Here is a 17,260-nt window from a genome sequence, read left to right on the forward strand (position 1 = left end):
TATCTGTATTCAGATTTGTATCTGAATCAAAACAGAGGCTGTTGTGTCTTTTTTGCAGTTCAAAACATCTTAACAGTGATCGCATATAATTGCATATACCCTCTTGCATTTCTGCATTTAGCTGTGGATAAGATGCAGTCAAAGAGTAACGTGTACCAACTCTGCAAAGTTCAACACTATTATAATGTTCTTGTGTTTTACTCTGTGCAAATACCACACTAGTCTACAAAGAGCACCTTGTTTCCTTGAATAATCCTGGCGACCACAGCGCTTATGTCTGTTGTGGCTTTATGTTATTGTGTAATAAGTGAAGTAGAGTGCAATGTTTTCCTTTGGGAGAGGAGGTGGAGACAGCTCTTAGGTCAATAACAAGGAGGAGTCTTGAACCATGAAATGATCGAGCATTAAAAGGGACTTTGCAGCATCCTGTTTCATCCATTTAAAGGTCGAATGAAGCCGTGTGACCTCTGAACCACACAGGACACCCCATTTGATGGCAGATACGGATACCTGCGCGGAAAAAGCTCCATGCTGACTGAAAACATTGCATCTGCTGGGCTGCGATAAAAACACAGAGAGGAACAAGTGGAGCCTTTCATTCTCTTTCCCTTTGCTGTTTTCAGAGCATCCCAGCCTTTGTCGGCTCCGTCTTGTGATCTTGGAAGAAAGGGGGACGTGTTTCCAACATGAATATAGGCCACAGACTCTGTCTTCTTCAGGCCTATTATTTTCCCCTTTAAGCTGGAATTATAAATAATGCAAAGAGATCCCTCCTCTTGTGGGCATACAAAACCCCCAGTTGAAATGAAAAAGCAGGGTTTCCCCCCTTTCTCTTCCTCCCTGAACTCCCAACCTGCTCACTTTTTTAATTTGGCTCTTCTCCCTTCTCCCTCCTCAAGCACTTTTCTCCTCATCTGCCCCCTCCCCCTTCTATCCCATTTATTTCTCTCTTTTCTCAATCCCCTCATCTCCCTTTCACTCTCTCCCCCTCTTGTCCTTGTTTTAAGGACCCGTCAGTGTCTGTGCAGTCTGCAGCAGTATAGATAAGACAGACAGAAGACAGAGTGATAATCGTGTTTAGCCACAGCAGAGATCCCCTGGCAACGTTCAGCTACAAATTTTTGGTGGCAGCTTCAGGAGATGTGTGTCCCCATGTGACTACACAAAATGACATACAGAATTTGGGCATAATCAGTGAAAGGGCGGAGGAGTAATACATGGACTAATGATAGGAATGTTTTCCTTAAATTTCCCAGAAGTGCTGATTAACTGGATAGAAAATAACATTTGCATAGAAGCAAAAAAACAGGGGATGTATGAAGCATCAGCACCCTGCACCAACTGCCAATCTTTGGCAGTAATAACACCTCAGATGTTTCTTTAGGTTATTGAAGTTTCTTCTTTCTGCTGATAGTTTCTGACACTATTTTTCTTTTCACCCCCTCGGTTGTGCTGTCAGATGCACGCTGTGGGTCGTTTGTCCTTCTGAAAGACCCAAAGTTTTCAGTTTAAACTAAATTCTCTGACTCTGGGTAACACATTTTACACAAATGCTTTGGTTGCCTTTTATTTCATACTGACTGTTTTATTGTCTACTGGCACCAAAGTAGACCCAGATACAGATTCTCCAGCATGTTTTACTTTGGGATGTGTGGGTTTTTTTCATAATGGATTTCATGTCAATGCCTAAAAACAAACTGATGCACTGCATTACCAAAGAGTAAGGTTGTATATCTTATCTCCATTGAACACCATCCCAGAAAGACTGAACAGTTGGTCAAATGTTGGTCTGCACTTTTTGTGCCTTTCTTTCAAAATCGGCATCCTCCTTGGCCTTTGCTCATGGAATCAGACATGGTTCAGATTAGAACACAGTTTGTGTTTGGACCCCTCCTGCTCCATGTCAGCCTGAAGCTCTTCAGCTGTCAGATTCCTCTATCTTAGCTTTTTTTTTTTTTAGCACAGCACCAATCTTAAGAGTTCTATGGCAGTGAAACTTTATAAAACTTTATGTATGTGACATGTCAAAAACTGCTGAAAGGGGGGTTTGAGATCTTTTGTGTTTTTTGATCATAGCATTTCAGATGCTCTCAGACAGCTTGTCTGATGTCTTCTGTATATTATCAAAAACAAAACGGTCCCTTTTTTAAGCAATAAATTTGATTAATTAAGGCCACCTCACCTCTGTACTCCTCTCATTTCATTCTCATCTCTCCACTCGTCTCCTTTCTCCTCTTATGTTCCCTTGTCTGATTTCTCTTCCTGCCATACTTATTCCTTCTTTTCTTTCTCTTTCTCACCTTTTTCCATCCCTGCATATTTAATATCTGACCCTACTTCTACTCCTTTCCTCTGGTTACTTTTCTCATTTTCTTTTTTGCCATTTCCTCTCTCGCCACCTTAACCTCTCTACTTCTTATTTCTCCTCTGCATATTCTGTCAGAGGAGGAGGATCTACCTTACAGGCCCAGCCCCCAGCGCTCTTACTCGTCCACGCTGTGTGACAGAGGCACGGCTGGGCTGTCCCAGCAGTCTCACAGCTTTTCACACACAAACATAAACGCAGACGCAAACGCGCGCACGCACAGTGACTGCCTGTGCCAGAGCTTGCCTGCGCTGTCAGCTCAAGCCCTCTTAGAGCTGTTTTTCGGCTGGAGATCAGTGAGAGCTAACGACAGACAGCTGCCTCCACTGAACGCAAAAAGGACAAGAGAACAGAGGGAGGAGACAAGGAGGAGAGGAAGAGCACAGAAGGACACGAAGCACCAGCAGCCTCCGCTTGTGGCAGTTCATTGCAGTCATTCCTCCTTTTTTCTGCCGTCGTTCGGGACTTTTTTTAGGGAGAGGGTTGTTTTAAAAAGAAGAGCAGCAGAAGAGAGGCTGGAGTTCACATGACATAATCGGAGTGAATGGGTTGCCATGGTGACTCACTAAGGGAGCCTGACCCGTGCAGAGTGAATGGAGGGAGCGCCTTGGACGCCAAGTGAACGATAAACTAGCGAAGAAGAGTCACAAGAGACAGAGAGAGGAAGAGGAGAGGTGGACATCGGAGGGAGCACAGAGCAGCGGAGCACAGGTTGAGAATGGAGGACGGCTTTTCCAGCTACAGCAGCCTGTATGACACCTCATCACTGCTACAGTTCTGCAACGGTAACACTAACTAATCCTCTTTTTTCATCTCTTCCCTCAGCTGCATGTTGTTGACATATCACCAGCTGACTGGTTAAACTTGACACCAGAGGGGTGGGTTTGTTTGGGATGCAGTTATGAGCTGTTTTTGCTGCATTTTCCTGCAGTTTTTGTTGAAAGAGTTCTGCGTGACTTTGGCATTTTCCTTAACTGCTGCTGTTTGGATTAAGATTAGATGCACAGCGGTGGAGACTGCTTTGACACCGTGTGAAACTGAAAGCATTAGAGCATTAAAGCATGCACTGCGGAGGGCTTTTCCAAAGAATATGCTGCAGATTTACCAGGATGTCTCTGGAATCAAGGCCAGAATAATGTCAACAGCCCGTCTATGTGAGCCAGTTGGAATCTGGAGAGCTAATAAACAAGGACAGAGGAAGGATTAGAAATGGTCCCCTGCTCACAGTGCTGCCTTGGTGCTGCCAGATTTCTTCTCTGTTGGCTGATTGCAATCAGGAAAACAGAAGTGACACAGCAGGACACTGCTGGTCATGTTTGGCAGAGGCAGAAGCCCTACTCAAGGCTGCTAATGTTATGAAAAAGGAGAGGGTGACTCAGGGAAGTGAGGGCAACATGACACATCAGTATGACATCACACTATGATTTATTTCCAGAATGCCTCTTCTTTGTTTACCTCTTAGCATTTAAACATACCACTAAACTATATTCAGAAAGTTTAAGTGTTACTAGTCTTCCTATACAGGTGGACCGAGAGCTCCTTTGTTCAAATGATGCGTTGCTTTTGAGTGCAGCTCTGCTACAGAGCTGCTACAGAGCTGCACAGTTTGTTGACACCATCAGTGCTGGCATGCCAGCAGACTACAGTTACACACCCCCCAGACACACAAAGGGGATTATCCCCTGCACAATGACTCGTTTCTCCAACAGACTGCTGCTTTAGAGGAGGGACTTTTAACTTTGCGAAACTAGTTAATTTGATACCAAATTAAATGTTTATCATATGATTAGCATTTAGTTTATTTTGTTTTCTGATCATTTAATCCCTTTTTCTTTTGTTAATGTAGCTGCATAACCCTGTTTAGTCATTGTGAGCTATCACTGTATTAAGCCTAGAGCAACACAATTGCCATTTCTGGCTAATGAAAAAATCAATAACATTTACTGCTCTGTGTAAGCACTAGCAGCTGATGGGATGGAGGCAGTGCTATTGTTTGACACTACAACCCAAAGATGTGGAATTACATGGAGTCGTCTCCTACTGGGGGTCAACTGGGCGCTTCAGCATTTTCATGCATAACTGATGAAGTGAAACTAGTTAAAAGCATTTTTTTTCAGACTGGACACAAAGGTAGAGATGTTCACAGAGAGATGTAGTTACAATGTGATCATGCACAAATCAAAGACCAGACCATATTATTTATTCATGTAAAAGTTTTTTGCCAACTGAATGATTTAACTGAGAAGGTATTATATACCTGCTTTACTTTTCATGGTGTCTACTACTCATATAGAGTCACAAGAACCCAGGTATATGTTACAAAGGGGAAGCGTCTGACTGAATCCAGCTTTCCTGTGTAAGAACAGAGCACTGATGAGCAGATTGATGACACAGAGGTGTGTAAGTTAGTTTGACCTGAAAAACGGGTGTTGCAGTGTGTGTGAAGATACAGAATTCCTATGAGTTTACCAGAGGACACGACTGCCCTTTAACTCTGCCACGATTTGAAGTGGCAGGTGCAGCTTTCTTTCTGAATTGCTGTGCGTGTCGCCTCAAGATTTTGGGTTTCGATGAAGAGGTGAGAGAGTGTTGAGTTGTTGCAGTGATGTACGGTTGCAAGCGTGGTTCTCAGCTTGTGATTACACAAGGCTTAACCTCTTTTAAAGATTCCCCTTTGTACTGTACCTCTTGCCATGTTTTGTCTGTGAGCAGACTGAGGTCAGCTCATAGCCAGTGGGAGGTTGTTAGAAGTGATTTACAAAGTCACGTTTTGGCTCTGTGAGATCAACGATGAATTAAGACAGGCTGCTTTGGGGCTGTTGTCAGGGATTTTCCAGCCTCCTCTCTCTCTCTCTCTCTCTCTCTCTCTCTCTCACTCTGTCTTTTACATACACGCACGCACATTCATGCACAAACTGACGGAGCAGCATCTTGCACTCTGTTCCAACGGGCTGCTTAAGTTGGTGAACGTTAGTTGAAATAAAAGAGCATGTGTCTGGGTTCTTGAAGCTGGAACTGTTGTGTTATAGGGAGAGTGCTCGGGCATCCACATGACCAGTGTGTATGTGTTTGTGTGTGTTAGGCCTGTAGGCCAGAGTGACATCATGCATCTCTGCTGCTGCCGTCCAGATCAACTCAAAACAAAAGTCAATGATGTCATTTGTTCCCTCTTTCACTCCCCCTCTCTCAGCCCGTGTGTTGTGGAGCATCCAACCAAACTAATGCTCGGACACCGGGTCAGCTTAACTGCAGAAACGCAGGCAGGCTGCATGCTTTGTCGTCAGGAGGTCAGACCAAATGAAAATTAGCCCCATTACACCCTCAGACATGCTCACTGATTACAGCTGATGAAGGAGGAGAATCCTTTAGAGAGGCCTTTCTTGTGTGAAATCACATTTGGAACAAGCTGCTTCTGGAGGAAGAGGGTTTTGATTCAATTAGGCTGTCTTGTGTGGTCTTTAATGAGGTTGCTGTTTTTTGATTGATTGCACTGATATCAGGGTTTGTCCATTTTCAGTGGAACAAAGTTGTTGAAGTACCATCAAGTATTGTCCCAGTGACTTCCTGTTTTGTCTCTCGTTTTACCACTAATCATTTGCCAAGTCATAAATAGCTGTGCTTACTTTCACTTGGGGCAAACCTGTTTCAGTCTGATCCTTTCTGCCTATATGTTCTGTCTGGATGTGTTTGCTCCACGTGGGACAATATTAGGTCATTAAACACACCTTTTGTTTAGGATAGATACATCGTGGTATGTGTTTTGGAACTAAATACTGTTATAACTTCAATAAGTACCTCTTCAATAATGTGCATAATTTTAAGAACCAGTTTTTCTGTAATTTGAAAACTGCTTCCATTCAACTCTGTGTAACCAATCTCTATTTCAGTATTTCATCCACCAGCTCTGGGTCTTTGCCAAAGTAAAAAAAAAAAACTTTTTGCTGTAAAATCATCTTCCACTTTTTTAAATCCAGAAGAATTGCTGCTTAATTTGGATTACAGCAGAAATGCAACAATCTCAGTTGAATTAAAGTGAGTATTCGTTTCTGTACCTGCAGCTAAGTTTTAGTTTGATATTTTTTTTAATCGGTGGATGTTGTGCATTTTTCTTAATTAAACCAATCACATCAACATCTCTAAGTGTCAGAAATCTATGAATGGAAACTTGTAAACCTTTTTTTATTTGCACAGAAGTCCAGCATCCTTCGAGGCTTTCGGGGAGTACTTTGCAGTTGTGCTCAACAAATTCAATGTGTGAAGCCAAAATCATCAGTTAATGCGCTTCCTTGCTCATTAGCTCCTGATGTGTTCATAAATTAATCTGTTAATAAGTAAATCCGGCTCGCTTACAGAAGTTTAATACTGAGGATCACATACTCTGGTATATCTGAGCCTTTCCATCCTAACAAATCTGTTCGCTCACTCAGTTATCTTTTGAGCTGATAGTTTGTTCTCAGATTTGGATCAGATATCTTTTTATCTGTGTGCTCCACAGTGTATGACGTTGACACCTTAACACACCATAATGACAGCAGAGGGGGCAGGGCAAATAGAGGAAGAGAAAGAGTTCATAAAAGAATGTGGGAAGTATAAATTAGTGAGAGTGCAGATGGGTGAACAGGTGAGAGGGGTGAAAAGGGAAATTATTAAAGACTGAGGCTGCTTTGATGTTTGTTGGAGGTGTTTTGACACACAGCAAAGGTGACACGACTTCATCCAATCTCCTCCTCTTCTTGGCTGTGGATCCATAGGTATCGTCATCCAAACCCTGATTGACGATGGCACATGGAGAGGGATTAGGATTAAGCCTGTGCTCACGTTACCGATCACAGTGACCAAGGATATATGTCAAGAAGAACGAGGAGTTGTTTGTGTTAGTGTGGTTTATATCAGTCTGGGGCTCATTTGTTTCTGTTTTTACTTGATTCAGAAGCCTTATTGAACCTCCCAAATGGATCCTTTTATTTTCTTTAATTTTATTTGTGAATTATGCACCTCTTACACAAAAAACTAAAGTTTTTCCTACCTCATTTTCAATTATTCCTCTTCTTGCCTTTGATTATTTCACATTATCCTTATCAGTACGCTGAAATGACAGTTGACAACGAGAGAAGGAAATATTGGGAAATGACTAGTCTCTGTGCCATAATTTAACCGTAACTACATGTATCAGAGCAGCAGTGTAATAGATATCGACTTGAATGGGATAACTCATCTACTACCGCTGATTCAGTCAAATGCTGCCATTGATTTCCAATAGCTGTGTCAGTGAGAGCATACGCCACTTTCTTTTTATTTTCTCTCAGACTCCAACTAAATGTGGCTTCATCTCTGCCATTTTAAAAATCCTCTCGTCCTTCACTTTGCTTTAGTTTCCCTTTTTCTCAAGTTCTTCCCTCCTCACCATCATTACTGCTTCACACTCTCTTTGTTTGAGCTTGTGTGAGTGCCCCAAGTTCAGCTCATAGCGCTTTTCGGTTTTGTTTTTATCTCCAGTCAGACAGACGTATATTGAGCCGGGCAACTTGTGCTTCTGTAGTCACAAGTCATGCTGCCCCCCCTCCCCTCCTCCTGCTTCTTATCTTCCTTGTTTTTTCTCTTACTTTGCTCCTGATAAGGTTTGCCTTGCACTTCCTCTTTCGTGCTGCAGAATAGTGAACCATTAACTGCTGAAAGATACCCAGAGAGAGTGTGTGCTCATTAAACATGTAACTGCTGTACTGTGCGTGTGTATCTTGTGTATTCTGTGGGTGTCCTCTGCTTGTTTACTTAAGATAAATTACATCACTTATGTGATTGAAAAGATGGACAATTGTCCATGCAATGGCAATTTCCTCTTTACATGTCTCCTGCTGTAAATACACAAGTATTAAGTATATAAATAAGTATACATACTGTATAATAGATACATACTGCATATACAGAGACTTATCTATCAGCAGACATGCTGCATTAAATCACCAGGGGAGATAAGATTAGGCCACAAGCCAGGATCATGCTGACCTGTTTTGGCAGTCATTTTTTTATGCAGTCATTTTCCCCACACCAGTTATTAACTGTATTGGATTGACATCTTTCAAGCACACATGCAAAGATGAGTGAATTGATATTCAGTAAGGTAACATAAGGCCACGACTGACAAACTCTATTTCTATTTTCTATGTGACTATTTTCACATTTTCATAATCAACTTCTCTGAGATAAATACTACAATAACATTCAATCATTTATTAAACAACAAGCACCAATAGTTTATTAGTATCTCACGGTGATGTTTTAGATTAAGTCACATTTGAGCTTCTTAAAAGCTACATTTTATGCTAAATATGCTTTTCCACTGCTCTCTTAGTATCACATATTGCCTAGTTGTGAAATCAGCATTGTAATACAATTTGTTTTGTGGCTTCTTAAGGCAGAAATTCTTACTTCCTTCCCTCGTGTAAAACTCGATACTTACCAGTAAAAAAAAAAAGAAATTACTTTGTATGTATCTCTTGAAGCGTTTTGCTCCTCTTCAGTCATTTAATATAGTTATATTCGCTTTGCTTGTCTTGTGATAGATGGATGAATCATTGGAAACAGGTACTCGGTAGGCAGTAAAGGTCAGTTTCTTATTGTACTGAGTATTTCCTCACTCTGCTCTTTTCCTCCACTGACACACATTCAGGCAGTATAATCTCATGACCTACTAAAACAATCAGGCATGTAAAGCAGCAGTGTATGAGTTCTAGTGCTAAATATATACCTTGACTCTGCGTGTCAGTGCAGTTAGGGTTGTTGTTCTCTCTGGTTATGTGCAGTATGTGCTTAACAATTTGCATAAGTGTGTGCTCAAGTTCACCCTGTGTATGTGTGTGTATGTCTGTGCGTGTGTGTGTGTGTGTGTTGCATTCCTTCACAAGGTTGGGAAAGGAGACACGCAGGCAGTATAGGACCTTGGACAGAATGTTGTGGATGCTTAAAAATACCATGAAAGAGCAAGACACAGAATCATGGGCTCCAGCAGAAAGTAGGATACTTCCCCTCTGCTCTTAACACTAAATGTGCTCAGCAGAGCGTGGAATGCTACCTGTGGGGGAGGGCGACCAAGCATAAATCACACGAGTCAGCCCAATCCCAAAGAGATGCCATTATTTTTAGTCTCTGCTTGATGGTCAAAGTATCATCAAAGCTGCTTTGTTTAATCAAAAAGACGTGAAACAAGAAGTGAGGAATTTCTTTAAAAAGAATAGTATCTGAATTTAGAGCAGTGACGATATTTGAATTCTAATTTGTACACACAGTATTTCCAGCACAGATCATATATATGGACACTGATTCACTGATTCTGCATTCACGTGGATAAATGCATGTCTGTGAATAAGAATTTATGTCCTCTAATCCTGTAAAGAACCTCTTAAGATCAGTTAAAGATATATTCAATAATCACAGCAAGGTGATGTGTTGGCTGAACTGTATTTATGGAGATTATCTCCATCAGGATATTTGCTCCAGTGAGGCTAAAGTCAATGGTTTTGCTGCTGCTCATTTGTAAACTCCATCTAGTTGTGATGTTAACAGATATAATTAACCTCTTGGTGCCTGTAGTGCATTTCCCAGAGGCTGCATGGCACCCTAATTGGTCTCTTACATCTGCTGTTAATGGAAGACGCAAAGGGAAAGCCTCAGCTCTGCGTGAGCGAGTGTGTATCCCCCATTGCATGCACTCAAGCCTCATTGTAACAGATGGGCAAGGGAAAAGAGGAGAATCCCATTAGGAATTCCATTAAAAATAGATTTATCAAGAGCACAGGTGCAGAATTGAGAGGGAAGACGATATCTGTGATTATTTAGTTTGCTTTCCCTCAATCGGCAGTCCAATTTGGTTATTTCTATTTGACTCATAATTTAGTTTGTGCTCAGAAATCTGCCATCATGAACAATAACAAAGAATATATTTTTGTTAATACAAAGACTTTTTGTCAACTCACATTACACTGTGACAAATTGACAATTTGGGCAGATGACCATAACAAAGGAGAACAAATCCACCAATCTCTGGACTAACAGCAAAGATCACAAGCAGACTGGAATTTAAGACCTTTAACACTATGAGTACTGAAATAATTTGAACAGAAAACTTAAAGCTGTCTCTCTGATATCTTTCCTCTTGCTATTGAATAAATTTATTCTAAATTAAGCATCTTAAATCTATGCTTTTTTTAACACTCACCAATGACAGAATGAGCTTTGAGAAGAAATTTAAAAGATGTGAACTCATAGCTCTTCAACTTCCCGTGAATATTCACACATAATAACAGAGAACATCAAGCCCCTCTTCTCGTAGATCTTATTGCCCACTGATAAATACAGGGATGAAATATAATGTATTCTGTATTTAAACTATAGCTGGGAAAAACAAGAACACCACTCCAACATATGTGTAAAACATGCAAAAATGTTAAGCTATTCACAAGAATGTTTTAAATTAATATGACATTCCATGTGCAGATATGCCACTTTAAACCTTTGTCGGCTGATAATAAAGAGTATTGCCATGTCATTTTGCATCCCTAAACCCAGCCGTGACTAAGATTGATAAAGTGCAACTAGTTCTATATTTGTTCTTTAATTTATTCAGAAAACTTCCCAGTTCGTGTAGCCGCTGTGGAGGAAAGTAAGTAGTGTTTGACACTTCCTGAACAGCTTGTTTTTCCAGCTTTACGGCCCGTGAAAATTCACACAGATATCATTGGAATCATGACTAAGCTGGTTTATGCTTTTCAAGGAAGTTGAGTCAACCAGTAGTTTTAAGAACATGGTTTTAAATGTTTCATATGGTCTCAGAGTAAAGCAGAATATTCAACTAGAATGCCTCCAGCATAATCTTTTTGAAGGGATACCAGCCCAAAGCAACTGTCAAATGTGACCACAGTGATTAAAAGACAATCAAATTGTGGTCTTGTCTGAGTCGCTGCTCCCTCAGGCTTAACACAGCTGATTGCGACAAGCTCAGGGGTCAAGATGATATAAGTAAATAATTAAAATAGATGTAAATGCAAGCAGGCTGACAGGAAAGTTAGAACACAGAAGACGTAACATATATATATATATATATATATATATATATATATATATATATATATATGTGTGTGTGTGTGTGTGTGTGTTTGTAAGTTTATGAGTGCTGGGGAATACGTGCCAGTTCCAAAAAGGTTGGGACACCTTGTAAAATGTAAATAAGAAAAGAATGTAATGATTTGCAAATCTCCTAAACCAATGTTTTATTCATAATAGAACATAGAAAACATATCAAATGTTGAAAGTGAGACATTTTACTATTTTGTGAAGAATCTTAGCTCATCTTTAATTTGATGGTAGCAACATGTATGAAAAAAAAAAAGATAGAATAAATTTACTGTGTGATGATGATGATGGAATGTCTAAGATCTTCTCAATAACTTAACTTTTAAAACTCTCCCTCTCTAAGGTGCTCTTTTTATACCCAGTCATGTTACTGACCTGCTGCCAGTTGACCTAATTAGTAGCAATATGTTGCTCGAGCTGTTATTTTTTGGTACTACTTACCTTTCCACCTTTTTGTTACACCCTCCCAACATTTTGAGAGGTGTTGCTGCCATCAATCTTAACATGAGCTAATATTTCTAATGAAGCAGTTAAATGACTCACTTTCAACTTTGATGTGTTTTCTGTACTGAATTCTGAATAAAGATATTGTTTTGAGATTTGCAAATCGTTGCATCGTGCTTTTATTTACATTTTAAACAGCATCCCAACTATTTTAGAAACAAACTAAAATCATATGTAATGCTGTCAATAGTGTCACTGTATATTCTCTCCCCTCCAGATGGCAAATACACGTTTGGCCAATATTCAGCGAAGTGATAATTCTGGCACTCCGTGTGAGACTGTTTTCACACTGTGGAAATCTGGCTTCCTCTAACATCACTGTTACTGGGTGGAACAACACTAGTACGCACATACACTGGATGGAACAAATATCCCGCCTCCTGTTCCTTCCTGGTTGTTTGTTACTGGGGGACAAAGCCCTGTTTTATGTAGAGAAAGGTTGAGGCTGAGAAAGAGGCTTGTGTCAGAGCCCAGAGCTGCTGCCAAGCATGACTTTGTAATTCTGTGGTCTGCATGGTCCTGAAAAGTCACTACAATAACAAGTATGTATTTCTTATTTAATTCTTTCACTAAAATTAGTGTGTTCATGAGCTTCATTCATATTTTGTGTGAGTATTTAACTGAGTAAGTTAAAGCTGTTTTTGTAACTGAGCATTGGGAAGTGAGCGCAGCATTGAACGACATTCTTGTTGACAGTGAATGTGTCATGCAAAATTTTACCTGCATGCACCCCCCTAGTAGATACTCCAGTGGAATCTACAGACATTGCAGGGATTTTTGCAGCAGTCTCCAGCACATATACTTTATATACAGCTAGTGCAGCCTCATTAGGTCAAGAGGTGTTGCAGAGCAGCACTTCCACAGCAGACAGCATGACACAAACTGACAAAATATGATGTACCGAAACAAAAAGGGGTTTCAAAAGAGAACTGTAAAGTGAAAAAGGATGAGTCCTGCCAGCTCAATCTGAAGGATGTAATAGATGATTTTGTACAGCAGAAAGTCAGAAGAGGACACTTGTGATATAAATTGGACTTTTGTTTTGACCGTGATGTAGATTACTGCATATTCACTGACTCTGTCCTCATCTGTCTCATTCACGATCACTAAGTATGATTTTTATCCGTATTCGTGCTGATGGCCTACTCCCTTATTTTCTCTCAGGCTTATGACATGTTTCTGTTTGTTGTAGAAACAGAATTTGCTTTTTTTTTCCACTGGCTGTTGAAGTTTCCTTATCATCATGCAATGTTTATGGTGACAGGGACATGTTTGTCACTGGGCTTCAGTTTGCTAATATGCTTTCACTGATCTGCAAAAATGATCAAATAAAGAAGGCTTATACACAATCTGTGATTTTTATTAGCACAGTTAAATTCTGAGAAATCTGATGCTTTGTTTTGAAATAGATAAATGTAGAAATGTGCATGCATCCTCTCAGATGTGTTCCAGTATTTAGTAGCACTCCATAGTATTGTGTACCATTTAGGAAAGATAATTCAGAGAAGCTCTATTAAAAAATTAGAAATGAACATGAACTAGTTAATTTTTGGTCTGTGAATAGACTTCAGAATATCAGATGATGAACTATAAATACGAACTAGTCCAGTTTTAATCTGATCTGTGTGAGCTGAACTTTAAACTAGTTCTTGTGATGTTTAGACTCACAACACTGCCTCTCTTGCACTGTGCAAGCGGTGTATTTGAAAAACAAAAAAGCATCTGAATGACCATTAAAACCTGGGAAAGTACGATTATTCTCAATGTTAGAAAAACATTAAAGATTGCCTAAAAGGGAAACAAAGAAGTTGAAACTGTGTAGTTTGTAAATTGTGCTTTCTGTACAACTTCTTCTAGAGTGATTCCCGCTGGGTACGAGTGCCGTTTTCTCAGTAGTGATGCCTCGTATTCTAAAGAAGCACCTGAACCAGCAGAATAAATAGTTATGGGACTAAGTCTATATCTGAACTAATTTGCACTATGACCAAATATCTTTAAAATCAGTCCCATATCACCCTTTTCTGTTCTTTGTTTCCAGTGGCAAATATAAGCGTTTTGGCTAATAGACAACAGGGGCTGGGTTAGCCGTTAAAGTTAACATCAGGTACTCATCCTCCTAAACACTGGCTTATCTCTACTTGGATGAACAATATAATAAACTAGAGCACAGCATGGGAAGCAGTATAAATACTGGAGAATTACATTACAACAGTTTATTGCAATGTCCTTTTAATGTAATCCCTCAGTCTCACATTTTCCTTCCACTTTCATCTTATCTCCGGCCTTGTTTCAAAAATCTATTTCACAATACAGAGAGGATGGCAGACAAACAGAGAGAGTTGAAAGAGGTTTGAGATGGACAGAGAGAATACAAAAACCAGCCTGCCGCTAAACCCAAACCCCTCGAGTTTAAGGATCACTAGCGTTCAGCAAGATCTGCTTCACATATCCAACATAATCCCTCAGTCACGCTGTGACTCTTCCTCTTTGACAGGAGAGTGTGTAGAAGTGTGTGTGTGTGTGTTTTGTTAAGCAGGGTGTTGAGCTAATGTTGTATGTTCATTTTCTGCCAGAGTTAGGAAGGAGCTGTTCTGCCTCAATCTGCCTTGTCTTTGTACTTTTTCTTTAATTTTTTTTCACAGTATTTCTGTCTTTGTGGCTTTATTTTCTTGTTTTTTCTTCTTTGAGCATTTCAAATCTTCATCTCATTGGAGGCTGTGACCGGTTTCAAGTTCTGTAATTAAACTAGGAAGATTATTCATTACAACCTTAAAATAAAGCATTAAGAAACACAAACAAGAATGGCATCAGTGCATACAATAAGTAAGGAAAATGTGAAAGAAAAATAAGTCAAATGTAATTAGTTACGTAGAAGGTTGGAAGTTTAAAATAGAAAAAAAAGTAGAAAAAAAATGTGAGCATTTGACTTTGGTATAACTATGAGGAAAATGTTAGATGTAATTTACTATGTAAGAAAAATATTCCAGATTTGAATAAGTCGAGAGAGTGCTACAGTTTGGTTCCCTTTTCCATAGAGGTGCATTTATTTCTGAATTGTCTAAAAGCTGTTCAGGAGGAATTTTTTTCCAAGCATTTAGTCACAGACAAATCTTTGTTCCTTTGAATTAACATATTACCTTTGAAGAAGCAAATCAACTTCCATGCTCCTCATTCAGAACTTTCTAACAAAGCCAAATAAACACTAAGGTTGTTTTATGCTTGCCCTCAACATCAGCCACTTTCCTTTTTAGACTTAATTTAGAATTTAATCTGAATTCTGAGTTATTTATTTGCCTATTTTGTCTGGATCATCAAATTAATAATCCTTTCCACCATTGGCTGCTACAGCCTGCAATGTCTGTTATTACTATGACTTTGCTTTCTTTACAGAGCTCTTATTGAGCATGTAAAGGAGTATTTTCACAAAAAGGACAGGCATATCACGCTCCATATTTTCTAACTTCCCCTTTACCTCCATTGGTCTTTGTTGATGTTGGTTGCATCTTTGCTAATGATGCACTTAGCCAGCTTAAAACAAGTAGTACATAACAGATGCTACTTTTGAATTAGTGTTTTGGCTCCAGCATCTCTGTTCTTGTACTAGGTCTCCTCAGTGTGAGGGTGAGAGGATTAAGGTGGGGGAGCTGTCTCCCATTTGACTTGTGTTTGACTCTAGGAAGGATATAGCTGATGGGAGGATGGAAAGGTTTATGTCTACACAAGGACAGTAGGATGTCTCATGGGGGTTGTTTGGCCTCTCACCAGTTCATGTTTGACCTCTACACACACACACAGACTTTTGTTTCCAGTGATTTTTTTCAGTGCTGATGTTTTGACATGAAAAGCGGCCCTCCCTGCCTTGTTTTTCTTTTTCTCCCTCCCTCTGTGCCATCTGTTTTCTCTGCTTTAATCTCCCTTCAGGTTGTGTGTGAAGACTTCCCTCTCTCTGATCCACCGCTGGCTATTTATAGCCCTTAAACTCCGGTCAACCAAGAGCAATCAGAGGAGGCTTGTAAACCAAGCACCTGTCTCCCTAATCTGACCAGATGATTAGCTAAAACACTACAATCAGGTCATCTGCTGCTCGCTGCAGGTGACAAGGGGAATTATTGGCACTTTAAGTAACCCTCCTCTGTCTCTCCTCCATTTCTCTTCTTGTCTTTTTGTCTCTCCTATAACTCAGTTGATCTTCATAGATTACTTAAGTCATACTGACAGTAGACTGGGATTTTTTTTTTAAATGTTTCCATTTTCTCACCTCTGAGAATAACAAGAAAAAATGCCACTATTTTATCCCTTTACCTGACTTTGAATCTGTCTCTAAATTTCCACTGATTTTATTCCTTCATATCACTTGATTAGGATTAGGTTCAGACTTCCATAATTGAGGCCAGCAGCAGACCAAATTCAGGTTGTTGAATAATTGTGAGTCATTCGTCTCAGAAGAAATGGCTTTCCTGAGGACATAATCTGCAGGCCACTCTCTCACAGCCGACCACCAGACATGTGCATTCATGTTGTGAAATTAAAACCAGCTATCAAGGTGCTGTTCCAGCAAGTGGGTAGATGTGCCAACAGTGGTGATATCAGCAGGGCCTCTCTGTCCAAAAAAACATGAATAGTTGTCTAAATGTTGTGACAGGCTGTTTCCTGCAGCTGTTCGCTTCGTTGATCTATTGGTTTTCTCCAAATTACGATTGTAGATTTTCTAAACATCCCATTGTGGCACAGCTTATCCTGATGGCTGAACTTTCCATCTGGTCGGTTTAACTTTTGTGTTTGTCTTCCTTGCACTGCTGACAGAAAAGAAAACGGACTCACTCTGTTTCTCAGTGAGGTAGTGTTGAGCTCGAGCACATCATGATGCAGCTGTTGTGAAGAAAACATTTCCTTAAACTCATCTTTTCTTTTAATCCTGAAGCATTCGTGTGCATTCTTATATCCTCACATGTTTTAGGGAATGAAGGAGTGAGTCAGCTAAAAATGCAGATAGCTCAGATCAGCAAAGGGCTGCTGCAGAAGATATTTTATACATGAGGTCACTGCATTGCTCAGAATATGAGACTGCTACCTCTGTGTTGATCAGACGAATCTCCCCAGCATTATTTTTACATCATTAGCATATTGATCCTTGTGGCTGAAGAAATTGCAGCACATAGGAACAAATGTGTGCTAACGCCAGTGTTCGTTATTGATGCCAGCGAGGTCAGTAAATGACTAAGAGATAATCTTGAGATATGAGCAGGAACAAGTTTGGTTATTTAG

General features: G+C 40.0%; 2 protein-coding genes across 9 annotated transcripts in view; one reads left to right on the plus strand and one right to left on the minus strand.

Moving 5' to 3' along the window:
- Positions 1-17,260, plus strand: part of eml1 (EMAP like 1) — a 49,116-nt gene that overhangs the window by 9,229 nt on the left and 22,627 nt on the right. For 6 of the 8 annotated variants that reach the window (XM_072366009.1, XM_072366002.1, XM_072366003.1 and 3 more), the window contains exon 1: positions 2,539-3,150. The exons of 1 other annotated variant lie outside the window; for it this stretch is intronic. In XM_072366009.1, the coding sequence (XP_072222110.1) occupies positions 3,084-3,150 (67 nt within the window). In that variant the 5' untranslated portion in view covers positions 2,539-3,083. Of the gene's footprint in view, positions 1-2,538; positions 3,151-12,469; positions 12,538-17,260 lie in introns of those variants that run through there. One more of the 8 variants, XM_072366008.1, reaches the window with a different exon arrangement.
- The window catches only part of degs2 (delta(4)-desaturase, sphingolipid 2), a 66,656-nt gene continuing 65,276 nt past the window's right edge, over positions 15,881-17,260 (minus strand). Inside the window, exon 4 of the transcript XR_011907725.1 lies at positions 15,881-15,894. The gene's annotated coding sequence lies outside the window, so the exon portion shown is untranslated. The remainder of the gene's footprint in view (positions 15,895-17,260) is intronic.

The sequence above is a fragment of the Leuresthes tenuis genome, unplaced genomic scaffold (genome assembly GCF_036924035.1).
Source record: "Leuresthes tenuis unplaced genomic scaffold, fLeuTen1.0.hap1 SCAF_15, whole genome shotgun sequence".
Classification (NCBI taxonomy): Eukaryota; Metazoa; Chordata; class Actinopteri; order Atheriniformes; family Atherinopsidae; genus Leuresthes; species Leuresthes tenuis.